Source organism: Podarcis filfolensis (assembly GCF_964270895.1).
Source record: "Podarcis filfolensis genome assembly, chromosome: 4".
Taxonomy (NCBI): Eukaryota; Metazoa; Chordata; class Lepidosauria; order Squamata; family Lacertidae; genus Podarcis; species Podarcis filfolensis.
The window spans coordinates 9,698,197-9,725,605 of record NC_139607.1 but is presented as its reverse complement, the minus strand read 5'-3'; the positions used below and the strand labels follow the sequence as shown (position 1 = coordinate 9,725,605).

The window sequence follows — 27,409 nt, the reverse complement described above, 5'->3', positions numbered from 1 at the left end:
GACTGGGTTATCCCTTTTTCTGGATGCCCATCCAAGGTAAGGCAAACCTCCACTCCAGAGACAGCACCCTTCTCCTAAAGGAAGCGCCTCTCTTTCTGTTAAAAAGTTTTCTGTTTTCATTTGGTTAATGATGATTTCCTTTCTCCTTTTCTAAAGGTTCCAGATGTCATCAGCAGCATAAGACAGGTTTGCAAAGCAGCCCTGAAAGAGGACGCCAAGCCTAACAAAGACAGCGTAGACGCCTTCTACAACTCCCAAAAATTTGAGGTTCTGTACTGTGGCAAAGTGATGGTGGCACACAAAAAGGCGCCTTCCAGCCTGATTGACGACTGCATCGAGAAGTTCAACCTGCACGAGCGTCAGCGCCTGAAACTCTTGAGCGAGCAAAGGAATGCGGAATCTATCACGGATCTTATGGAGTGCGATGGAGAACTTCCCTCTTCTCCCTTAGACAGTCCATTTGAGGAGGTGGATGGCCTAAACGGTGGTAGCCCCGGGATGTTCATAGTTGGAAGCCAGCCCAACCTGGCCAGCTTGGCCAGCTCCCGCGTCTCTTTCCCCGAGCGCATTTTGGAGGATTCAGGGTTTGATGAGCAGCAGGAGTTCCGATCGCGGTGCAGCAGTGTTACGGGAGTCACGCAAAGGAAGGTTCATGACAATAGTTTGAAAACACAATCCCGGAGACGTCACGCAAGTGCCCCAAGCCACGTCCAGCCTTCTGACTCCGAAAAGAACAGGACAATGCTGTTTCAGGTATGCTCTGTGTATAATCCAGAATATTCACAGCCGGGAGGGTGGAGTGAATGGGAATGGACTGAGATGGACAAATTTACATACTACTGTATCTTTACTTCATATCTTTAAGTTGGAGTCCTTTTGTACAAACATGCTTGGAATCTGATCACTAACAAACAACAACAACAAAGACAACAATTTATTATTTATACCCCCCATCTGGCGGGGTTTCCCCAGCCACTCTGGGCGACTTCCAGCAGAACAATAAAATACAATAACCTATTAAACATTAAAAGCTTCCCTAAACAGGGCCGCCTTCAGATGTCTTCTAAAAGACTGGTAGTTATTTTTCTCTTTGACATCTGGTGGGAGGGCATTCCACAGGGCGGGTGCCACTACCAAGAAGGCCCTCTGCCTGGTTCCCTGTAACTTGGCTTCTCACAGCGAGGGAATCGCCAGAGGGCCCTCAGCACTGGACCTCAGTGTCTGGGCAGAACGATGAAGGTGGAGACGCTCCTTCAGATATACTGGACCGAGGCCATTTATGGCTTTAAAGGTCAGACCAACACTTTGAATTGTGCTTGGAAACGTACTTGGAGCCAGTGTAGGTCTTTCAAGACCGGTGTTATGTGGTCTTGGCGGCCGCTCCCAGTCACCAGTCTAGCTGTCGCATTCTGGATTAGTTGTAGTTTCCGGGTCACCTTCAAACGTAGCCCCACATAGTGCGCATTGCAGTAGTCCAAGCGAGAGATAACTAGAACATGCACCACTCTAGTGAGACAGTCCGCGGGCAGGTAGGGTAACAGACTGCATTCCAGATGGAGCTGATAAACAGCTGCCCTGGACACAGAATTGACCTGCACTTCCATGGACAGCTGTGAGTCCAGAATGAATCCCAGGCTGCGCACCTGGTCCTTCACGCACAGTTACCCCATTCAGGACCAGGGAGTCCTCCACACCCGCCCGCATCCTGTCCCCCAAAAACAGTACTTCTGTATTGTCAGGATTCAACCTCAGTCTGTTAGCCGCCATCCATCCTCCAACCGCCTCCAGACACTCACACAGGACCTTCACCGCCTTCACTGGTTCTGATTTGAAAGAGAGGTAGAGCTGGGTATCATCTGCATATTGATGGACACCCAGCCCAAACCCCCTGATGATCTCTCCCAGCAGCTGCATGTAGATGTTGAAAAGCATGGGGGAGAGGACTGAACAACACATGTTAGCAAGGGAAGATCCTTACACAGATCCCTTATTAGTCCAAACAGACTCCCAGTCAACACATCAGAGTTGGAGAGATACTGTTGGTCGCAAAGCACCAGTGATAGCTGCTCTAAACTTCTTGCAAGCTGCAGCATGAACTTGCTCTCAGACAATAAGCTCTCTTATCAAAATTGTGTTTGCATCTAAAGCTTCATCAGTAAAACAAAATGAATCTTAACATCAATGTTTAGTGGTACAATTGTGGTTTTCAGTCATAAGGCGAAGAGAATAAGAGGCTGAAATTGTGCAATAGGTTGAAAGACAAGGTTCCCGACTTCTGATTAGTGGTCAGTGTTCTTAAGCATTTAAATTTCTAAATTCTTAAAAGTGTTGCCTCTTTGGGCCTGAAACTGACTATGAGAATTTGTCTGTCAAATGACTTACAGTTGAAATAAACCAGTAGTTGGGCACTCAAACCATGGTTTGGCTACTAAAACAATAAAATATAAGCTATGTTAAGAGTTCTTCTGCTTTCATTTCATGTTATTTGTCTCCCTGTGCACTTGTCTCCATTCTGCAGAAGAACAGTAAATATAACAATGGTTTCTCAAGTCAGACATCATGCCAAACTACGGTTTGCTAACCGACTTCAGAACGTATTTTTCTTAGTCTGATTTGCTGGCCAGTAATCAACTATAGTTTATAGCTTGGACATTGCGCCAAGCCATAGTTAAGCTACTGCAATTGTGCATTTGAACAGAGCTGAAAGGGAATGCAAGATAATGTACCATAGCAATTGAGTGCCGTCTTTGTGTGTGTGTGTGTATTGCATTCCCAAAGCAAATCCTGAACAAGCAAATAACTATTTCTTGATGTCCTATCTGCCTTAGAATTTATGCCTAAAATAACCTAAAATAACTGTAAAAACACCTGAAAAAGCAGGAGCCAAGATAAGGCTGTCATGCCAGTTCTAAGCATTACTACACTGCGTTGGGGAGAGTTCAGTCACCCAATAGCTTCCCAAGCGCTCATTGATGAACGCACAGTTAGCTATGCATAGTTTTAATTTCCTAATAATACAACATTATATTTTACAATTAGTAGGGATCTGTGGTGATGCCACACCTCTGTATACCTTTCCTGAAGAGGCCTTAAAGGCTGTGCCATCACTCCTAAGTTTAGCAGCCAGGGTAAAACTATTCTTTTTCCATGGGACTATTAAATTTTCTGCTGACCGGGTAGATTACCCTTTAGGTTTTGATGCAGCTGTTGCCAGTATCTGATGCAGGATCTTTGCAGAAGATAAACAGGTCTGGATCTGTTTAGTGCATGGATAGGAGACTGTCAGGGAACTCGAATGACACAGCTTTGAGTTCCATGATGGAACTTAAGGCGGTACCTATAAAACAAACAAAGCTTTGTTTACAGTATAACCCTGTTCATATTTACTCAGAAACAAATTTCCAATGTGACTTCCTCCCCAGTTTATGATTAGGGCTATAGCCTTTAATTGTTCTTTTAATAAAACAATATTTTTACATACATATATATACACACACACACACACACACACACACACACACACACATACATTTGCACGTGTACAAACACAGAGATATTAAACAGCCCTGGCAACTAGTTTTGGCAGGCACATCTGTTAAGACATTTTAAAATTAAAAATTACACTTAACATTGCAGACTGTAGTCCACAAAAACTTCTGCCATCCGTTCACAATCTCCAGATGCTGCAAGGCTCCTTGTTTTTATTACGAAACAGCGCAGTGCCTTACAGACGTGAACCCGGTTGAGTTAAATGGAACTTGTCCTTAACAAGTGTGTACAGGACTATGGCCAACATGAATGCTATTCCAGAATTTGCAGGCAATAGTTTATATCAGGGGTCGGCAAAGTTTTTGTGGCTTGGGCCAGTTCACGGTGCTGCAGTGGGCCGGAGTGTATGTGCGCACACGCATGCACAAACACTATTTCTGGCGCAGAGGAGGCATACGCAGCTTCCCATTGGCTACAGGAGCTTCCTGCAGCCAATGGGAATCCAGCCAGTGTCGCAGAAGGCGGTCCCCGCTCTGCTCCACGCCAGTTTAGCACGGGAGCCAACCAAGCTGGCAGCAGTGGTCCATGGACCAGTTAAACGACCCCTCCAGGCCGCTTGTGTCCCATGGGCCTTAGGTTGCCGACCCCTGGTTTATATGCTTACTATGAATACCCCATTGATTCTCACTCGTTAGATTGTCGGGAACTTGGGGTTTTATACCTGAAACTCAATTTTACTACAGGTAATGAGGAGACCCAGGACAGGGTTGGGCATTCACATGCATGAGAGAGAGAGAGAGAGAGAGCAGAGACTGTAGTCATCCACGCTGATCCATGCTGCTCAAAGCCATTTCAGCCCTTCCTTTACTGCTTCTGTTCCTCCCCTAGATATTTTTTCATCTTTCCTTACAAATAACTTGCTCCTTCAATTTATTCCCAGGCCTCTCCCCACTCCCTTTTGTTACCTTTTTACTAAAGATTCATCTACAGTGGTCAGTTAAAACATTATAAATGCCTGACATCAGAGGGTGCTATAGAGCACTGATCCATCACCAATGTAAAATTGCATTGAGAGTTATATTACTTTTTTAAAGCGTTTTTACAGGTCAGTGTAGATCTAGCCTCGGTCTGGGGCTAGCATTGCCATAAAGGTAAAGGTAAAGGGACCCCTGACCATTAGGTCCAGTCGTGGCCGACTCTGGGGTTGCGGCGCTCATCTCGCTTTATTCGCCAAGGGAGCCGGCGTACAGCTTCCGGGTCATGTGGCCAGCATGACTAAGCCGCTTCTGGCGAACCAGGGCAGAGCACGGAAACGCCGTTTACCTTCCCGCCAGAGCGGTACCTATTGATCTACTTGCACTTTGATGTGCTTTCGAACTGCTAGGTTGGCAGGAGCAGGGACCGAGCAACGGGAGCTCACCCCGTCACGGGGATTTGAACTGCCGACCTTCTGATTGGCAAGTCCTAGGCTCTGTGGTTTAACCCACAGCGCCACCCGTGTCCCTTAGCATTGCCATAGGCTGCTGCAAATCAGAGAGCTGTATAGGTTCTCCTGGCCCAGTATGCAGATTATAAATGGTAAGAAAAAGTAATAATACGTTCAGCAAATGGAGCGACAGGAGAAAACTTCACAAAATGAAATATAAATTTTGATAGGAATATGTGATGGTTGGTAGGTTTTAACCTGTGAGGCCGGGATTGTAGTTTGGAGTACTGAGGAAGCAGTGGCTCTAAATAATGGAGCAGTGTCTCTAAATTATGTTTTTGTTTGGTTGACCACCACCTTAAAAGCATACCAAAGCTAATTATATACTGAAAAAGATACTGTACATGTACATGCTCAGCTAATAAAACAGCCAGCAATTTGATGTACAGTACTGCTGATAAAATCCCTTGTCCTGTTCACACTTACTTTCTGCTTTTGGTGTTTGTTAAATCTGTAAACTTGTGAGATTAGCTTCTGGGTGACTGGTTAAGATGATCTTCAAGATCCCTTAAATTGAAAATATTTGCAGGCAAGGTTATTACTGTAGCATTTAGAGCAAATTCATCAATGTCTATTCTTAAACTGCATGCTGATATGCTCTTCCTGGTTCCTCTTGACTATTTTTCTGTATCTCGTAATTCCCATTATTCATCTTCTGTCACCTAGTTTTATTCTGAATATTTCCAGTTCCCCTGACTTTTTGGAACATTTGAGAGGCTTCTTGTTACTTCAAGCCTGTGTCTTCTGCAGGAGCTTGCATGACTGACTACTCATCCCACAGATAAAGTGGAATCCTGAATAAAACAAAAGCAAATATATTATATGCCTGTTCCTCTTTCTCTATTCCGATTGCTTTCAGGTGGCTTAGCAGAACTGTCACCCTGTCTTTAATCATTACTGTTGGCATAACATCAGTTTTTGATACGCTTCCCTTTGAGAAACAGGCACGAGTAAAAATTTCTGGCGCCTCAAGTCTCAAGGATAGCTATTTGTCCATGATGTTCTGATTGCCTTAACATGCTGCTGTTGTTGTTTTCTCTCTTTTCAAGGTTGGTCGATTTGAAATTAACCTCATCAGTCCAGATACGAAATCGGTTGTGTTTGAGAAGAACTTTAAAGATATCTCCTCATGTTCTCAGGTGGGTATCCAAGCTAGGTTAATAGTGTTTGGATAAAACAAGCTGGGCATCTTCAGAATAAAAACAGGTTTGGAAAATTAAGTGTAAGCAGAAAGACTGAGGTGGGAGGAACTATTTGTTAACATCTGCTTAGTTGTTCCTGCTTTTCACTGTAGAATTCAATATATTCTAGCAGAATATAATAATAAAAAGGGAATGCCAGAGAATTATCCTGCAGTATCAACAACAGAGACATCTGTTAAGTTTCATGCTGTTTGCTGCTGGTTTCTCATTTCCACTCCTCCTTGTGGTAATAATTTTTTCTTAGAACATTTAGAACAACAATTTGAAATTAAAAATAAAATAAAATTGAGTGATCAGTGGGTACTTTTGACATGACGCTTTGCCTACTTATTGAAAGAGAAGTTCCAGTTCATTCTCTTTATTAAGGTAATTGCAGGTGAAAATCTTAACTGTTCTTCACATCTAAAATTAAAAGTATCAGAGAGCCAAATGATGAAATAGCGCGCTGGGGTATTTCTTGATCATTCCCCTGCCCCCCAAAATGGGGTCTTGTCATGACAGCTAATCCTGTTACATGTGCAAAACAGATGGATCTGACCAGTGAATGTGCTTTGTAATAGAAATAGTGAGATACATGTTTCTGTGGGCTTTGTGTATGGAAGGCTGTTTCTGCTTGCAATTCTCCGTTGCTCGATTGCAGCCACCATTTTCCAACAAGACTTGCAGGCAAATACCTTCATCACGTCATCATCTTAGTTTTCTCATCACCGGTTTTAGAGTTCTCAAGCATGCATTCTCTTGGACTAAAATAGCAACGTCACTTCCAACCGGCTGTTTTCTAGTGACTGACACTTTTGCAGGAAGGTTGCATGCATTGAATTTGTACAAGCGGATCATAAATATCAAAACATATCAGTATGGCGTTGCGTGTCAGAAGCAGCTGTGAGAGTTTCCCTGTACTGAGAACAAAACAAACTCGCCTGTTGTTCTTGGGATGTTGAAAAACCTTCCCAGGGAAGAACTAAGAGGAGAGAACCTAACTGACAGTCACACCAGTTTTAAGTTTTAGGGTTTTCCCCCTTACACACGGTTGTCTCACTTACTGTATTGTGGTAAGGAGCAACCCTGTGGTTACTTTCACTCCCTTAGTGCTGGTGAAGGAAAGAGAATCGTCTGCTTGCTTTTGATTCAGTACGAATTTCTGCTCCATTTCTGTTGATATCTGAAGTCCTTGTACTTCTCTTCTGCAAGGACTTTATGATATAACCAAGGGGGATCCGCGAGATTGTGTTGGACTACAACTGCCTTCTGCTCTGGTCAGCATGACCAGTGATAATGTGTGGGGAGAGCTATAGACCAGCAGCAGGTGGAGGGTTGTAAACTGCTGGCAAAAACCTATGCATGTTTACTCAGCCATAACCCCACTGAGTTCAGTAGGACTTAACTCACAGATAGGCATGCATAGGATTGCAGAATGAATACCTTCCTCCTTTAAACTATTTAGTGTGGTCAGTGCTGTTCTTAGCTTCTTAAAATCACTTTATTTTTCATGTTTTCCATTTTACTGAAAAACTACTTGAAACATAATCATCATTATTTTATTATTTATACCCTGCCCATCTGGCTGGGTTTCCCCAGGCACCCTGGGCGGCTTACAGCATATATAATACATAGTAAAACATCAAATATTAAAAACTTCCTGATACAGAGCTGCCTTCACATGTCTTCTAAAAGTTATGTACAGTGGTACCTCAGGTTAAATACGCTTCAAGTTACATATGCTTCAGGTTACAGACTCCACTAACCCAGAAATAGTACCTCGGGTTAAGAACTTTGCTTCAGGATGAGAACAGAAATCGTGTTGCGGTGGCAGCGGGAGGCCCCATTAGCTAAAGTGGTGCTTCAGGTTAAGAACAGTTTCAGGTTAAGAACGGACCTCCGGAACAAATTAAGTACGTAACCAGAGGTACCACTGTAGTTCTTTATCTCCTTGACATCTGATGGGAGGGCGTTCCACAAGCGCTACTACCAAGAAGGCCCTCTGCCTGGTTTCCTGTAACCTCACTTCTCACAGTGAGGAAGGCCAGAAGGCCCTTGGAGCTGGACCTCAGTGTCCTGGCTGAACGATGGGGGTAGAGACACTCCTTCAGGTATGCAGGGCCAAGGCCGTTTAGAGCAGGCATCCCCAACCTTTGGCCCTCCAGATGTTTTGGACTACAATTCCCATCACCCCTGACCCCTGGTCCTGTTAGCTAGGGATCATGGGAGTTGTAGGCCAAAACATCTGGAGGGCCGCAAGTTGGGGGTGCCTGCTGTAGAGCTTTAAAGGTCAGTACCAACACTGGACCATAAAGAAGGCTGATCGCTGAAGAATGATGCTTTTGAATTATGGTGCTGGAGAAGACTCTTGAGAGTCCCATGGACTTCAAGAAGATCAGACTTATCCATTCTGAAGGAAATCAGCTCTGAGTGCTCACTGGAAGGACAGATCCTGAAGCTGAGGCTCCAGTACTTTGGCCACCTCATGAGAAGAAAAGACTCCCTGGAAAAGACCCTGATGTTGGGAAAGATTGAGGGCACAAGGAGAAGGGGACGACAGAGGATGAGATGGTTGGACAGTTTTTTCTCGAAGCTGTCCAAACTACGGGAGCAGGTGGAAGACAGGAGTGCCTGGCGTGCTCTGGTCCATGGGGTGATGAAGAGTCGGACACAACTAAATGACTAAACAACAACCAACACTTTGAATTGTGCTCAGAAACATACTGGGAGCCAGTGTACCAAGACCAGTGTTATGTGGTCTCGGCGGCTGCCCCCAGTCACCAGTCTAGCTGCCACATTCTGGATTAGTTGTAGCTTCTGAGCCACCTTCAAAGGTAGCCCCGGGTAGAGCGTGTTGCAGTCTCGGCCGGCGTACCAGATGAGCATACAAATTTTATACATGTACCAGTGTATACAAATAAACACTGCATGTGACCCATTTCAACTCAGGCTGAGGCTGCCGCCATTTTCATTTTGTATGCTGGGGCCTAGAAGTCAGGAGCTATGCCAAGTAGAGACTTAACTATTTCGGATCTTCTCATGCTCCCCTCAGAAAGAAAGGACACACATCATTTTGGGGTCCTTCTTGATTCACAGGGCTTTGGGGGAGTGTCATAAATGTATACTGAGAGGAGGAATAGGCAGTGGAAGCAGAAACAAAAGTCAGAAAAATGATCCTGACTCTTCTGTGTAGTAATTCAAAATAGTGATCTGTTTGCTTTGTTTCGTTTTTGGAGATGTGTGTTGGAGCAAGGAGCATCACATATTCAGAAATGTTTGCATATATATATACGCTCTCTTTAAAACCACAAAAGGATCATGGATTTTCTATCTATATGATTGGGAAGCACTATACAGGAAAAGTAGGTTTAGTTACTCCTGATTTTTTAAAAAATTGCTAGAGTCCTAATGATCAGTAGTTGATGAGCATCAATTAATTTTTTTACTGTATGTTCAGCTTTTCGTTTTATTTCTCTCCAGGGCATAAGACACATAGATCACTTTGGTTTTATTTGTCGGGAATCTGCGGAACCTGGGATCAATCAGTATGTTTGCTATGTGTTCCAGTGTGCAAGCGAATCTCTGGTAAGTCACTACTGTTTACTGTATTCTTCCGTTCATCTAGTGATTTGTATCTCAAGAGCTATAAAACTTCAAAAATGTGGTAAGATATTTGTGTTCCTTTTTCTTCTTCTTTTTGGACACAGGCCAAATCCATAGCGTGATCTCCTTGTGACTCTTAGTTCTGGACAGTGGGGAAGAAAGCAACACACACTTCTAGTCTTTGTTTTCCTTCCCACAGCCTATGGCAGTAATTTCATGTGCCAGGGCACATTCGACAGATATTTCATACCCATTTTGAGCAGGGTAATGAAGCGCGGCACATCTCCCTTTTCTCTTCACCAAGATATGGGCAGCGACATCATCACAAGGCCAGGAGGAAAGAGACCCTGGGATTCAAGAGTCTATGATGCTGCAGTAGCAGGGGAAATCCCAGGAAAAACCTAACAGTACCCACCCAAAGTACTATAATCCTAAAAGATTATAATAGCTGCCTCCCCCCATGACCAACACCCATAGTTGCAAAAAGGGTATCGCTTGTTCTGGTGCCTGATTGACATTACCTCCTACATTCCTCACAAATAACTTAATACACTAGTTTATGCATGCACAACTGCCTTCGGAGCTTCTATATCGGCAGGACAGAATTTTATTCTGTAATTTCAGGTGGTGAGAATGGTGCCACTTTTAACTAAAAGCTGTTTTGACAGAAGAGTCAAAACAGAAATCTGTGCCTAGGCTCCTGTGCTTTGAACAGTTAGGATCTAAATGATAAAGATGATGTGATCTTTGGAAAGAGAAAATTGCACAGCCACCAAACACTCTGCTAAGCAACAATCCGCAGACGAGGGCCTCGCTTTCCCTGCCTGGCAAATATTCTTCACAAGAAAGCTGTGGAACCGTGTCCAAATGCAAAAAAGAAGAAGTTCAAAGCAAACTAGAAGCTACTGCAAAAAGCGAATCTTGTTCCAGATTTTTCCAGACTCGAGGTCTGGCTTTCTTAAACGGCACAACATAAAATATAGGAAGGGAAAGGAGATACTGAAAAGCTTCTTTGCAGGGCATGAAAATGCATTTGAATCTCTATACCACTTGAGGGGAAGCCTTGTAACCTCTGACCCTTTTCCTGACAGAGAATGCAAAGTTTGCCCCCCTCTAACGTGGGAGAGTGTGGGAATTTTGCCTGCCTCTATTTGCGATTGTGTGTGTGGGGGGGGGAAGCACGGCCCAGACTGCCGTCTGGAGACAATAAAGGCTGGCGAGCTGTTCAGTTGGTTACTAATAAGTTGGTAGCTTGTCTTCAGCTCCTTTTAGTCCCACTACATAAAGGCCCAGTTCTCTAAATTAAATTCTATCCAGGAGTAGGATTTAATAACTTCATTATGCTTATTGGAAAAGTTAAGTTTCCGATCCCTATTATCAAACAATTCAGCTGTGTTAAAAAAAAAAACAACACAAGAAAAACGACACTTGTTTTAAAAAAAACAACAGCAACCCAAATGTGAAACAGAGCCTGCAAAATCAGTCTAATTTTAACAACCCATTTAAATGAAAATAGGACACAGGACACTGGCAGATTCTTCCACAGACGCTGTAGTGAAATGAAAGGGTTCTTAGCCATTGTGTAACTCCCATTCATTTCTGTAGGAGCATCACCTCAGTTTGCTGTGCTTTTTTATTTCTAATGGTAACTCAGTGGTTTGCTAACTAGATTGAAAATCTAGTGTCTGGTTTTAAATATGTATGTACGTATGTATTTTCATGTAACTGGTATTAAAATGCACACATAGGATTCATTGGATTTTAACCCTCCCTTTGCAGGTGGACGAAGTAATGCTCACTCTCAAACAAGCGTTCAGCACGGCTGCAGCCCTCCAGAGTGCCAAGACTCAGATTAAGCTCTGCGAGGCCTGCCCAATGCACTCGCTGCACAAGCTCTGCGAAAGGATTGAAGGTAGTTGTGAGCCCTTGCTTGCTTTCTGAATCTGGAGCATTGTGCTTTGCACACAAAGGTGCCACGGGGCCTTGTTTTGCAGTAAGTCAAGCCTGTTTGCTTAGGGTGCCATGCTAAATCTTCCAGTGTCCATATACACCTGATTAAGGCTGTAATTTACGTTAGATTGCCTTGCGTATACCATAACTGTGAGGGAATATAACTTAATTACCCGGACTCTGAGATCATCATCTGAGGCCCTTCTTCGTGTGCCGCCTCCTCGAGAGGTCCGGAGGGTGGCAACACGAGAACGGGGCCTTCTCTGCAGTGGCTCCCCATCTGTGGAATGCTCTCCCCAGGTAAGTTCACCTGGCGCCTTCATTACACACCTTAGGCGCTAGGCACAAACCTTCCTTTTTAACCAGGCCTTTGGATGATCTGATTTACATACAATGCCCTTTTAATATGTGTTTTTTTTGGGGGGGGGCTATTGGGTAGTTGTTTTTATTTTTATTATGTATTTTGTGGTTATAGGGTGTTATATAAATTCAATAAACAACAACAACTGCTTCTTGTGGATATTTGGTTCTGTATCAAGAAGGCCCACTCACCTATTATAGGCCCTCTGCCTATTATAAGGTTATAGGATTCCTGTCACAGCCATAAATAGGGCATGTGCCATATTGTCGCCTTTTAAAGGAAAGGAAGAGGGGCTGCCTTGAACTATATGAACCCTCTCCAGAAGAAGAGCTCTGCAAAATCAGACCAAGGTCTAGCGAATCCGTTCAGTAATTGTGTTTCCAATGGTGGCTAGAGAGGTTATTTTGCAAAACCTACACAACAGTTCATGAAGGCAACAGCTTGTTCCCTACAGACCAGTGGTGCCTCAGAAGTCAAACGGAATCCGTTCTGGAAGTCTGTTCAACTTCCAAAATGTTTGGAAACCAAGGCATGGCTTCCGATTGGAACGTTCACAAACCGGAACACTCACTTCTGGGTTTGCGGCGTTTGGGAGCCAAAACGTTAGACTCGCAAGGCATTCGGGATCCAAGGTACAACTGTATTTGGTATTTTGAAATATATGGAGGGGTCCATTTGGTTCCTACCCTGGCTGGTCATTCCACCCGAGCAGTGCTATTTTCCTGTATATTTGTTTGATGTCTATAAAGGCTCGTCCATAATTCCTTTTGTGCTGTGTTTATAGGTACTGGTCTAGTATTGTTGTTTTTGTCTTGGTGCTTTCACCAGGAAAACCCTCATTTTAACACTGAGAGAAGAAACACCCTGGTGCACCCATAGCAGCAAACCTGGGCACCTTCCTCAGCCCCACCTGCAACAAAACCTGTCTCTCCTGTATTGGTCTCTACAGTGCTGTACCTCTCCAATGGTTTGACCACTCCCAAAGGCGCACTTATATATGGTCTCGTGAACAGGCGGGTGCCAGCATACATACCACCGAATCAGGGCAAATGGCAGCCAGTGGGAAACCCGATTGCTGTTTGCTCTGATTCAGTAGCGAAACACGGGTTTTCCCGGGGGAAGCACAACATGGACCCTGTGCCTGGAAACTGCAGAGCAAAAGGAAGTCTAAATGAGCCCTAACTCCTCCTGGGCAACAGTTTCCATCAAAAGGATGACTCACCCATTTTAAGAACGCGATATGGGAACCTTATTCAAAATGGAGGCCGTTGGAAGCTAATCACTATACTGACAGCATGACAAGGCTACCCACATGGTCCTCCCCCCTCCCGCCAGCCCAAAATAAAGCTTACTTTCTTCTATGCTGGCATGTTTTTATAGCAGAAGTACATATTTAGTTGTCAGCTCCCTCTGGTGGGCAGAGAAGTGTGCCAAGTCTGCGCAAGTGCAGCCGGTGACTTAAGCTGACGCTTTCTTCAAGAAAAGAAAGAGCTTTGTCAGGGTGGATGGGCGGGTTGGCAGGTTCTGGAAGAGTGTATGTAGGACCTATAATCACCTCTCTCGAGAATGACTGACTGATTGAACTCTCAAACTGAAATCCTGCAGGAGGCCTGGGTTTTGAAAGGGGTACGTCCTTCCTTGGCCTTAAGAGAGGGGGGGGAACCCCACTGCTGAGTTAGGATTCTGCCCTTGAGCAAGAAAAATGCACGCAAAACAACAACTTTGCATTGATTTAGCTACGCCAGCAGCTTAAAGACGGTTTCTATCACATGTGGTGGGTGGGTATTTATTTATTTATTTAAAAAAAGAACTGCTATATCTTGGAAGACTGTGCTACAGTCGATAGAGGCATTCCAAGTGAAAGTAAGTGCCAGACCTGGTGATGTGCTTGTTGAATTTTGTTAAATATTGGGTACCAGTGAAGGGAAAAGCCCACTTCATAGTGCCAAGAGGCTCTCGGAGCAGCCGAGAAAAAGTTTCTCAAACAAAATCTCTATTAAAATGTGGTACACAAACAGAAATCACACGGTGCTCATATGAAGGAGGCAATTCTGGCTGCCATCCTAATATGTCCCTAGTGTCATATCAACTCCCTCTCGAATCCTCTGAGGCAAGGCAGTGCATCTGAGAAGATGGATCTCACTTGGCACGTGGCAGAGGCCATCTTCTCTTGCATCTAAAAAAGAGGGCCCCCATAAGATCATGAAGTCCAGTGCCCAAAACCACATAATCACATCACTGGTGGTAGTTCTATTTACCCGCTTGCTTGTTTGAGACCCCCCTCTCCCCTTCCATAAATTAAGAATGTATGAAGACTGAATTTGTAAAAGTTGTGGAGCAGAAACTTTTGTTTTTAGCATAAAATCTGGGTTTTCTTGACATTGTCATGACTTAATATACTGCACATTATTCAGTGTTAATGTTCTACAACAAGTATGGTGAGATGGTTTGTCAAATAAATATAACTTACCTCATCAATGTCTGCCTGCCTCTCTGTTGTTTTTTAAGGTCTTTATCCACCAAGAGCTAAACTTGTGATTCAGAAACATCTGTCCTCTCTCAGTGACAATGAGCAAGCTGACATCTTTGAGCGTGTGCAGGTAATAAACCGAACCGGTTGGCATTCATTCTCTGGAACTGGACTACAGGATCAAGTTGTTAGCTCAGAGACACCAAGAATCAAAAGTACATTCACGAATGTATCCTGTACTCCAAAGGCTATTGTTAAACTGCTGTAAGCCGCCCTGAATGACGGAAAACCCAGTCAGATGGGTGGGGTATAAACATTATTATTATTATTATTATTATTATTATTATTATTATTATTATTATTATTCTGTAATGCAATTAATTTATTTTGATACTTTATTTCTAGAAGAATGAATTGTCTTTTGTTCTATAAAAAGCAAGTTGAACCAGAGTTGCAGGTATCAAATTTCCAAAAATATATTGCTTATTTCCCACCTAACAGAAAATGAAGCCCGTCACCGACCAGGAAGACAATGAGCTTGTGATCTTACACTTGCGACAACTGTGCGAAGCTAAACAAAAGGCTCACGTGCATATTGGAGAGGCCCCAATGGTAAGGCTCTTTATCCTGTTTTGTCGTTTAGTGATGGCGGAAGACATCTTAGAATATGAACCCAAGTGCTTCCCATCACCATCTTAACACCTTCTCTGGGGCTTCAGCATACATCTGAGCATACATTTAGCTTAGTCCCAGTGAAATCCCTCTGAGTTAATGTATGGTCAGGCTAGTCAGCTATGGCACTTTGTGGCGGCGGTTTCCAAAGGGCAATTATGTGTTGTGCCAATCAGTTTCATTGGGTGACCCCAAGCTCTAGCCTTGTGAGAGAGGTAGGAAACTCTAGCCTCGGGGTGGGAATTGCAAGTTGATTTCGTTTTCAGAATAAGGAAGACGGTGAATGATAAGTACCATAGTGTAGAAATTATTGAGCGACCATCTTGAGCATTACAAGAATAGCTTCCTTTAATGATAAACCACCTCTTGATTGAAATATTGTTAAGGCAGCAGTTAAGTTAAAAACTACTATGAAACAAAACTTGGTTATAAAACCCAGCAAAAGTTAACTATGCCAGAGCAGTTAAACCAGGCTTCCTCAACCTTGGTCCTCCAGATGTTTTGAGACTACAGTTCCCATCATCCCTGTCCTGCTAGCTAGGGATCATGGGAGTTGTAGGCCAAAAACATCTGGAGGGCTGGGGTTGAGGAAGCTAAACTAAAGCCCTATTCAGTATTCTTTGCTCCTGTGTTGACAGACGTTTCACCTACAACTTCCCCAAAAAATGTTTTTAATGTGAACGCCTTTAGCAAGGGAGCACAAGCCTTCATATTCATGCATTGAGACTTCCTGGAATCTGAAACCCTGGCTTTGCTTTTAGCAAATGAATGGCCAATGGGACCTTCTGATTTGCTTTGGGGCTGCAGTACACAAAAAAGGGGTCACTACCCCCCTGTGGCCCAGCCTCAATCCAAATAGTTTATAGCAACAACATCAAGAAGTCAGTGATGAATTTTGCACCCCTGATGTTGCGTCGAGTTTGACCTGGTTTCCTTAAAGGTAAAGGGACCCCTAACCATTAGGTCCAGTCGTGGCCAACTCTGAGGTTGCGGCGCTCATCTTGCTTTATTGGCCGAGGGAGCCAGCGTACAGCTTCTGGGTCATGTGGCCAGCATGACTAAGCCATTTTTGGCGAACCAGAGCAGCGCACAGAAACGCCATTTACCTTCCCGCCAGAGTGGTACCTATTTATCTACTTGCACTTTGACGTGCTTTCGAACTGCTAGGTGGGCAGGAGCTGGCACCGAGCAACAGGAGCTCACCCCGTCGCGGGGATTCGAACTGCCTACCTTCTGATCAGCAAGTCCTAGGCTGTGTGGTTTAGACCACAGCGCCACCCGTGTCCCTACCCGCGTTTCCTTACGTTGCACCAAAAGCCAAAGTGTAGCATGTAGAAAAACTTAATGCAACGACACCCTGCAAATTTTAAAAGGCAACATGAGATAAGTGCACTTTTTTCTGTTTTGCACTTTGTATATCTGTGGGTCAGTTTGGCAGGGGTACATTTGCGTTGTCTTCTGTAGGCAACATTGATGACAAAACTTGCCTTTTTGTTTCAGCAGAATGCCTCCAACACGACAGTTCCAGAGAACGCAGCTAGTGGTGGCAGATTCAAACTTGACATTCTGAAAAACAAGGCCAAGAAATCTTTGACCAGCTCTCTAGAAAACATTTTCTCAAGGGTAAGTTGCTCAGGAGCGAGGACTCCTGGGATGTAATTGTCCATAAGATCATTGTAACCTTTTGGATATTTGATTAGCTTCTTCAGTGACAAATTCTACCTATTTGGGCCTATTCTATTTTGCATCCCTCTCTTGAAAACTCAAATTTGTGTTGAATTGTACAGATCACCAGTAATTCATTTAGTTGTCTTTGCAACAACTACTACAGAAATAAGAATTAATTTCAGTATGGCAAATGGTAGTCTGTTGGGAGTGCTGGTATTTTGCCTGTCATGAATGTATTGTGCCCTACAGGAACTTGGAACTTGCCCTACATTACTTGGTAGTTGTTGTTTTTTTAAAAAGTGGTTTACAAAAAGATAAAACCAATAAACCAGATTTTTTTTTACTGTACATTAATCTTTCAAGAAGTTTAAACACTAAAACAGATTAAAATTCACACCAGCTTTTCTAAGCATCTGGGTAGACTTGACTAAACTTCCAAGTTATAAAAAGTTTGATAAAATAATCGGCTTGGCACAAGTTAATACCAATTAAAACTTGGTTAAAATCATGTGATCTGCAGAGCTCCGGAGCCAACTTTCTGAGCTGATGCCATCTTAACTGGAAGTCACTAGACTTGACTAAACAAGAATGTTTTTAGTGGATTCAGAAAAGAGTTCAGTGAAGCTGCCTGCTTGATATCAATAGGCAGGGAGTTCCAAAGTGTAGGTGCTGCCACACTAAAGGATTGGGTTCTAACAAATGTGGAATGGGTGTTATGGGGCACTTGCAGCAGTGCTAATTCTGCCAGTCGAAGCGATCGAGTAGGGTACATAAGGGGTAAGGCAATCTCATAGGTACACTGGTCCAAAGTTGTTAATGGCTTTAAATGCTAACTTTAAATACTAACCGGGCCTTGAACTTGGCCTGGTAGCCAATTGAACATGGGTATTCTATGCAAAGGGACGCGGGTGGCGCTGTGGTCTAAACCACAGAGCCTAGGGCTTGCCGATGGGAAAGTCGTCAGTTCGAATCCCCGCGAAGGGGTGAGTGCCCGTTGTTCAGTCCCAGCTCCTGCCCACCTAGCAGTTCAAAAGCACGTCAAGTGCAAGTAGATAAATAGGTACTACTCCGGTGGGAAGGTAAATGGTGTTTCTGTGCGCTGCTCTGGTTTGCCAGAAGCAGCTTAGTCATGCTGGCCACATGACCCGGAAAAACTGTCTGCGGGCAAATGCCAGCTCCCTTGGCCTGTAGAGCGAGATGAGCACACAACCCCAGAGTTGTCCACGACTGGACCTAACAGTCAGGGGTACCTTTACCTTTATTCTATGCAAACAAGGGCTCACTCCTGTCAGCAGTCAGCACCATGCTCTAACTAATTGAGTTATACAGAGGCATCACTCTGCTTTAACTGCATCTTCTGGATCAAGCACAAGGAAGTTCCTCATAGAGCACGTATTGAATGTGTCATTTAACATCTGCGTGTTTTGATATTATTATCAAATAGGTATTAAGAATTTTTAGGAGGTTTAGTGGCATAAGTTGTATGGCTTGAAGCTGCATATTTTAACGTGAGTAGCTTGGACGATAAATCACTTTGTATGTAGGTCAGATTTGAAAGTTAAAATTAACTCGGCACAGTGCCTTCTGGAATTCCGTTGCTTCCGAACGTGGTTGCTGATGGGTCACATAGTCTTAGAGGCTTGCATCCAGTTTCCCTCTCTTGCTTACTTAATTAGGCACCTTGGGAGAAGATAGCATGGTATTGAAAGCAACAAACATGAGGAAACCTCAAGCGCAGAAATTGGGGGTGCGTTTTGATTGGTGAAGGACAGTCTCACTCAAACTAGAACTTTTGATTGATTGACGGCAAGCATGTATGTTGCAGTTCAGTAAATATAACATGGAAACCAAACCGAAAGGCAGGGTTGACCCTGAATTTTAGATTTGTTGTTTAATAAGCAATATATGGCCCTGGGCAGCAACTAGCTTTGCAGAAGTGCCATTTTGTGAAGAGATTAAAAGTGGTAGAAGATGAACAACAGGCAAAGCCTACCATGCAACGAGACACCCAAAATGTATTTAGTTTCAAAAATAAACAGAAGTTGTGGCTTCCACAGTTGCAAGAGAGGGAAGGGGTTGTCTGGCAAAAATTGTTTCCAGTTGACTGAATAAATACAACCTATTAGACTCCAGGTTTCGTAAGTATAGCATATTTCTCTTGTCTTCAAAGCATGCCATACTCTGTTTAGGGTAGCTTATGAACAGGCAGCACATTTTTTTGAACATTGAAAGGAAATCTTGATGCTTTCCTGAAGCAAAATCCTGAGCCTCTTAAGAATTTCATTTATATCTCCTGCTGTTTTGCTGCCAGATAAATATTTGCTTCCCTTAACAAGAGTTCTGTTCAACAGGCCTTAGTAGGTATAGCACCAGTTACCTTGCAAGGTTAATGACAAATGGAGGTGTCATCGTTAAGGGCCACTTCTGATATGTCTAACAATCAAACTCAATTTTGGGATGAAAGCAGAATGGCATCCAAGTTCGCACACATGGCTGTGGAGGGTGGGATTTGCATGTGTCCCAGACGTTCCTACCATTCCTACCCAGATGTTCCTGATTGCCTACTGAAGTTCACACAGCCCTCTGTAGTAAGCCCCATGGCTTGGATCCTGTGCTTCACTCCCATTCACAGAAGGGCTTTTGAGGCAACAGGATCCCGCTGGCAAAAAGAGAGAAGGCAGCTTCATTAATTACTCTTCCTGCACCTTCTATGCTGTTCTGGGTGCAGTGTTAGAAACTCAGATCTATTAACTAGGCACCAAATTAATAATAATAGTAATAATAATAGTAATAATAATAATAAAATTTATTATTTATACCCCACCCATCTGGCAGGGTTTCCCCAGCCACTCTGGGCAGCTTCCAACAAATATTAAAATTCAATGGTCTGTTAAACATTAAAAGCTTCCCTAAACAGGGCTGCCTTCAGATGTCTTCTAAAAGTCAGATAGTTGTTTATTTCCTTGACATCTGACGGGAGGGTGTTCCACGGGGCGGGTGCCACTACCAAGAAGGCCCTCTGCCTAGTTCCCTGTAACTTGGCTTCTCGCAGAGAGGGAACTGCCAGAAGGCCCTCGGCGCGGGACCTCAGTGTCTGGGCTGAACAATGGGGGTGGGGACACTCCTTCAGGTCTACTGGGCCAAGGTGGTTAAGGGCTTTAAAGGTCAGCACCAACACTTTGAATCGTGCTCGGAAACGTACTGGGAGCCAATGCAGATCTTTCAATTATGTGGTTATGTGGTCTCGGCAGCTGCTCCCAGTCACCAGTCTAGCTGCCGCATTCTGGATTAGTTGTAGTTTCTGGGTCACCTTCAAAGGTAGCCCCATATAGAGCGCGTTGCAGAGCGCGTTGCAGAGTCCAAGTGAGAGATAACTAGAGCATGTACCACTCTGGTGAGACAGTCCGTGGGCAGGTAGGGTCTTAGCCTGCGTACCAAATGGAGCTGGTAAACAGCCGCCCTGGACACAGAATTGACCTGTGCCTCCATGGACAGCTGTGAGTCCAGAATGACTCCCAGGCTGCACACCTGGTCCTTCATTGGCACAGTTACCCCATGGAGGACCAGGGAGTCCTCCACACCTGCTCCTTAAGGCGGGCTTGCAGTCGCCAAAATGGAATGTCTATTTGCCATTTGGAGGCAAAGCGGCTCTGAAGTCTTACCTTTCAAATGATGGACTTGACTGTGATTAATTCTCATTTAAACATCTGGCAAGTGCAGATTACAACCTTGGGTTCTGAGTACTTAAAGAAGAAAAGTCACTTGATCCAGGGACAGTCCACATATATATATATTGGCTATTTCCAACCTCTTTTTCTTAATGGCGACAGCTGCTGCTGCTCAGGCTGCACAGAAATAGCATTTTGATTCCTGAAATTCATTCCAATTGTGCAGATAAAATATAACTGATAGAATTCTATCAGATAGGGTATTTGTGTGTGAAAACCGTCCAGATCCAATGATCCCCAGGTGGTGGAGATACCGGGCACCAACCTGGTGCAAGTGGTTAAAAGCCAGGTGCAAAATGCACCTGGTGCCCAGCTGATTTCGAACACTGTCTGGATGGCTCCCTAACCCTGTGACATAGAATTTCAGGGGTTTAGTGACAGGAAAGGGGGAGTCAATGAAAATTGCCTTCCTATCTGTTCTCCAGCGGGAGAATCCCATGAACAGATTTCTGCTTATGGGATCAGAGGATTTGAGACTGTATCCTTTTTTGACACATGAATGTAAGTTGCGCATGTAATGCGCATGTAAGTTGCACAGGATTTCAGTTTTCAAGTAAGTGTTCCAATTTGGGGTTGGTTCACAGCACGTTCCAACTTGGATTTCTTTATCAAGGATATTTCTTCAGCATGGAATTAAATGGCTTGCCTTTCAGCACTTGACAGCTATATTGGTCCAGATAGTGCTAGAAGCACATTCAAGCACCACAGCACATTCAAGCAATCTGTCCTATCCTTGCCAGCTTCCTCAAAGGAACTACAAAATGGGAAAGTTCCCAAATTCAGAGGGGTCCACAGGCTGCTTCTGGCCTCATCAGGCTGTCACTGAGCCGTTAACGCTCCAGGCGAAATCCTTTTGTGAATTGTTTTCCTGGCTTTGCTCCCTTGTAGCCGAAAGTAAGCTGCTGTTTGTGAATTGCAGAGAGTGGGGAATGGGATCTTAACAGGTGGGATGCTTTGTTGTTATTCCGTAGGGAGCTAACCGAATGCGTGGCCGGTTGGGGAGCATGGACAGCTTTGAAAGGTGCAACAACCTCACTTCTGACAAAGTAAGTAACGGGCTTCGCGCGCGTGGGGGGTGGGGAACAAAGTGCAAAATTATGCTGGATATAGGAGCTTATTCGGATTTTCCTTTAAAAAAAAAACTTGTGAGAAGCTCACTTTATGATAGAATTGCTGGTTATGGTTTGCTGACTATTTACTTTTACAGGCAAAACAAAACGATAAGTAGCCTTGAAAACTGCCCCTTACCTTGTAAGCTTATGGCTGGTTAGAGTCACTGCCTGGCAGCCCAGCAGGGAAAAAGGTCTAAATTGGAAGAGTTAGACACTTGTGGTAACTCGATGGCTTGGGGGGAAAACAAGGAGCAGCGATGCAGGGCAGATATTTTATTTCTTGGTGGAAAACATTCCGTTTCATAAATTCATTAGTCAAAAACAATGGATGCCGACTGCAAATACATATTAGGAAAGGCTAAGTTTTTAAGCTTTGTTTAGTAAATATAAGTAAAACAGAAGTCTGAATCAGGTCATTCTCTAGGGCGCAGAGGTGGGGAACTGGCCCACCTTCCATGGGGCAAAAATATTTGGGCTTGAGATGCAAGGCCAGTGGAGGGGGTGGCCTGGAGAGAGGGCTCCATTTGGCCCCTGGGCCTCAGGTTCCACACCACTAGTGTAAGAGGATCTTTAGTTAGCTCAGTTGGTTAGAGCGTGGTGCTGATAATGCCACAGTTTTGGGATCAAGCCCCATATGGGCCGGCTGCATATTCTTGCGTTGCTGGGCGTTGGACTAGATAACTCTCAAGATCCTTTCCATCGATCCTGATTCTAAAATCCTACTTGCTTTTATGAGTGTAAACAGAATAACTCCTTGCCAATTGGAATGAAACCTACTTAGGGGAAGTAAGCATGTAAAGCAGAAAAAAACGAAAGCCCTTGTTTATTCCAGTTGATACATGTCTCTTAAACAATGACATTTTAAATCTGTCATCCTTTGCCGTTAACCTGCCTGTGCAGCATGTGTAAACAGCTTGTCGTACACTTACCATTTATTTCCTGTTTTACATAGCAATTGCACATACACACACATTATTATTATTATTATTATTTCTCCTCCGAGAGATGTGGAAACAGAGTGGTTCTTTTGACTTCTAATTTTCCTGTTGCTCTTAATGCAGCTTTTTATGAGCAGATCCCTCTTCCAGGAAAGAGCTCTGACAGGACAGGAAATCTGTACACGATAGGCCGAGAAAAGAAGCCAGTTTTGATTGGAACCCAGGCTTGAAAATGTAGTAACAGTGCCAGTAAAGTATTCAGATTCTTTTTGCGGTATTGTTCGCGAGAGGTCATGGCAATTCCAGGGGCAAAGGATGTTTGGCATAGTTTCTAATTAGCATACAATGGGTTTGCTTTCTTTTTTTTCCCGCCCAGGAGGAGGAGGCTCAGTTTCATCTCCTCTCTTGTTAACTTGCAGGGATTACTCTGACATTCACTGAGTAGCTATAGGGTATAAAAGGGGCAACCTCATTCCTGACTGTGGATGACTTCTTCCAGGAATTTTCTTCTGGGGAATCTCCTTCCACAACGCCTCCTGCTTCTCCCGTATCCTCGGCTTGGCAGCCGTTCCCCGAAGAGGATTCCGATTCTCCCCAGTTCAGGAGACGAGCTCATACCTTTAGCCACCCACCATCCAGCGCCAAAAAGAGGATTACTTTCCAAGACGGAAGGTCTCAAAGTGTCAAGTCTCCTCTCCTGAGACAGAACTCTGTGGAGCATAGCAGGTGAGTTTTGAGCCAAGCAACTGCATAGGAATCTTGTAGGCTTGTCTGGATATCTTTTATTTCCCCGTTTATTTGTTTTTTCGATGGAACAAGGATGAGAATCTTGGAATAGTTGCCTGGGTTTTTCATTCTATCTCAGGCAACCGGAGAGTAACAGTTTACAGCATGATCTTCAGTACATTTTACTCAATAGTAAGTTCCAGTGAGTTTAGTGAGACTTCTTCCTGTGTAGGGCTTTGCATCCTACAAACAGAGATTGAGTCGTTGTTGCTGTTGTTGTTGTTAATAAAAACACTTTCATTCGACGGCTGTAAAGTATCTGAAGCAGTTAGGTGCTTGAAATGATGATGGTCTACATTATATAAATCAGAAAGCAGCTATAGCCAGCCAATACAAATATGGGTATATAAAGATCTGCTCTTTGGACGTGGCTCTTCTGCACAAACCTCTTGAAATGAATGGAAGATGCACAAAAGCGATTGGACCCACTGATTCCTGGACTTTATTTATGTAAATCTTTAAGGCCTTTAGTGCTTTGTATAAGGTAAAGTAACAGTTTTGTTTAAAAGAAGGTTTGCCTTGTTTTTTTCTAGAGTGGTTCAAGTCTCGTGCTCTGTTGCAGTACAGATCCCTTTCTCTTTCCACCATTCAGGGATTTACAATACAATGGTTTATTTCAGACTAACATTTTTAGGGTGCTTTTCTATCCCAAAATAACTCTCAAAGCACCGTAGAAAAAATATACTTTGAATTATCTTGGAGAAAAATATTATTATGTAAGAAGAAGCAAACATTGAACAATGAGGATTTTAAGCAATGCAAAAGCAAAATCAGCAACAGAGCTGTTCTGGCACCTCTCAGCCAGGAGAGGGGAGCAGAGACATAGCTCACCTCATCTCAGAAGGACATAGACTAAGTGTAGTCTTTTGATACTGGAGGAAGAGGAATTCGCAACAACTGCACTTCTAAAAATGGTGGGACAAAGGGAGGATAATATGGGAGCAGGTGGTTCTTTAACGTCATTCCCAACCTGTTTAGGGAGTTATAATTTATTACCAGCACTTTTGGATCAGGCTTCAAAACAAGCTGAAAGTATCAAATAATTTCTGAGTGACACGTTTGCAAAAAAGGCACCCCCTTTCATTCTCTCTGGCCACTGCCTTCTTCAACGGCTGCAGCTTTTGAGCACTTGGCCAAAGCAGTCCACACACAGTGCATTGCTGCCGTTGAACATGGATGTGGCCAAGGCATGTAAGACAACAGCCAGAGCTTCAGTACACTTTGACTAGCAGGCAGTGTCGCCATCCAGATATTGAATAATTCCTATGCAACAGCTGCAGTGTTTAAGATGTGGTCCAGTACTTGGAAGTAAGTCTCATTGAACGTGGAAAGGATTGCACCTTAAGTGTCCTTAAATGCCTTCAAAACTAGAAACATAATAAAGGTCAAGGTCAAGGGACCCCTGACCATTAGGTCCAGTCGTGGCTGACTCTACGGTTGTGGCGCTCATCTCGCTCTATAGGCCGAGGGAGCCGGCGTACAGCTTCCAGGTCATATGGCCAGCATGACTAAGCTGCTTCTGGCAAACCAGAGCAGCGCACGGAAATGCTATCTACCTTCCCGCCGGAGCGGTACCTATTTACCTACTTGCACTTCGTGCTTTCGAACTGCAACAGGAGCTCACTCCATCGTGGGGATTCGAACCGCCGACCTTCTGATCGGCAAGTCCTAGGCTCTGTGGTTTAACCCGCAGCGCCACCCGCGTCCCTAGAAACATAATAAGTTCAGTTAATTTAGGTGGTTTTGTTCGTAATCCTAAGCAAAACTTTCCCTTGAAACTGCAGAACACCTTACCTTCATGGAACAATGTGCAGAGGTGAATTGCGGTCTTCATGAGCCTCCATTGCAGCCATGCAATTTCAAGGAATCACAATACACTATGTTCTGACACCCACTCTGTCAGGCCTGCTGAGGAGATGGTGGTGCCATTTTAACTCTTAGGAGGGTAGGATGAAGGCTTGGATTCCAAATACTCCCATAACCCACCCACCCCAAACCATGTAGCCTTAATACCAAGTCACCTTTAAAATTAATTGAGATGAGAGGATTCATGCAAAGAATGATCTGGGTTCAGGACACCTCTAGCTGAGATTCCCCCCCTAACATCTAGGGTAGAGAAAGCAAGCATTTTCTAAGTGTTTGATGTACCAAGCCTTTTTGTACTGTATTTCTCTGTTGAAATGACTGAGACGACCATTTATTCATTTATTTCTAATTGTACAGTCAGCCCCACAGCCAGACCAGTTGTAACAGCAGCCCTTGCGGTTGAGATCCTTTCTTCTAGAGATAGGTAATCCATTTTTCCCAGTTAGTGCTAATTAACACCATCGCCAAGTTGAGCTTCCCTTCATCCAGTGTTTGTGACCGGATCCACAATGGATTGCAGTGTGATTGAAGCCAGTCAAGTTGTTTCATCCCTAAAAGACTGGTATCAATCTTGCCCTGTTAAGCAGGTTGCTGCAGTTCTGTGTAGTAACCACTTTCCAAACTTTCCAATGAGTTGTCCCTAGTAGTAAGTCTGCTTGCCGGCAAGAGTATCTGTTGCTAATCCTCCCTTCTGTGTCCATGGTTAGTTGACACCTCTCAGCACCCTCTTCTGGCAGTTTGTAGCCTGTCAGCAAAGTGACCTTGTCGTTCGCCGATAAATTTCGTGTTAGGTTGCTCCCCCCACCCCCCCACCCTCAGACCCTAATCATTACGATGCTGCGGTGAAACAGGAAACTTGAACAATAATTGTGTTAGACTTGCTGACAACATTTCTTTGCCCATTGCCGCAGAGCTGTTGTCTTTGCTTGTTCAGCAGGTTTTCTAGTCAAAACAGCAACTCTTCAACAGTTTGATCATAAGTTGCTTTTGTGCATGTGTGTAGACTCAAAAACGATCGCCCCAGAAATATTTGATGGCGGAGGCTTGTAATGATTCACCTTCTAACAGCCTGAAATAATTCTGAGGATACTTAAAGTTTTTCCACCAACTCTAGAACACGTTTATTTTGACCGACTCCATCATTTTGGAATCTATCACTGTAAAATAACTGCATGCTTTGTATCTCTCTCCCCTCCCCCCAGTAGCATCTTTCTGCCCACTCCAAATAATCTTCTGGTGAAATGTTGTGGTTTTTCTTGTTGAAAGCAAGCCCGTACCTGAAAACAAGGTGGCAGTGTAGCACTTTGCAGGTACATTGCAGAAGGGGAAATTGTATGTCAATATGAGTTGATAGAAGCCTGATCATAAGCAAACTAGTAACTGTGAATCTATTACTGTATTGACCCAAATATAAGCTACACCCGAATATAAGCCACACCTTTAAAATTCAAGGTGGGGAGGGGAGGAAAAAAAGACAATACCCGAATATAAGCTGCTCCCTTAAAATTCTGCAGACACTCACACCCGTAAATGACAAATGTAGAAGAAAATCTGTGGCACCATAAATGCAAATAAAAAATCGATACTGCACTGTAAAATACAGAGAAAGCGACAAATGACGTTAGAATTAATTGCACAACAGTCTCAAACTCGCAAATCAGCAATAAAACATTTTTTTTGTTCCATTTTACCATATGTCTGTTTCAGCAGCGATATGGTAAAAGCCGGGTTTTGTAAGGTTGTGAATTTAAGCCGCACTTTAACTTTTCACAGTCGGAATTTGGGGGGTGGGGAAGTGTGGCTTATATTCAGGCCAATACGGTAAGTTTGAATAAGAGAAAATAAAAAACGGGCAGTTGTGCTAGGGACATAGGGAGCCCCTTTATGCTGCCTTAGCCTAGAGATGCTGATTGTTAGACCTGCGACCTTTTGCATGCAGGGCAGGCGACCTAAAACTGAGAAACTTTCCCTTTCCTGTTTTGTGTTAATAGTTGAGATGCTGTAGGCTGAAGTACTGGATAAGCAGTTGCCACCACAAATGGCAGACCTGCATCCAGCAGCTCCCATATGCCCCCTTGTAACACGTAGCCGAACTTCCT

The 27,409-nt window shown here is 43.9% G+C and overlaps 1 protein-coding gene across 5 annotated transcripts in view; it reads left to right on the top strand.

Annotated features, from left to right (window-relative positions):
• The window catches only part of TBC1D4 (TBC1 domain family member 4), a 96,005-nt gene that overhangs the window by 41,182 nt on the left and 27,414 nt on the right, over window positions 1-27,409 (top strand). For 3 of the 5 annotated variants that reach the window (XM_083610413.1, XM_083610415.1, XM_083610416.1), the window contains exons 2-10: window positions 157-753; window positions 6,025-6,114; window positions 9,637-9,741; window positions 11,539-11,671; window positions 14,579-14,670; window positions 15,042-15,152; window positions 16,713-16,835; window positions 21,580-21,654; window positions 23,158-23,384. In XM_083610413.1, coding sequence (XP_083466539.1) covers window positions 157-753; window positions 6,025-6,114; window positions 9,637-9,741; window positions 11,539-11,671; window positions 14,579-14,670; window positions 15,042-15,152; window positions 16,713-16,835; window positions 21,580-21,654; window positions 23,158-23,384 — 1,553 coding nt within the window. The remainder of the gene's footprint in view (window positions 1-156; window positions 754-6,024; window positions 6,115-9,636; window positions 9,742-11,538; window positions 11,672-14,578; window positions 14,671-15,041; window positions 15,153-16,712; window positions 16,836-21,579; window positions 21,655-23,157; window positions 23,385-27,409) is intronic. The other 2 variants (XM_083610414.1, XM_083610417.1) reach the window with 1 other exon arrangement.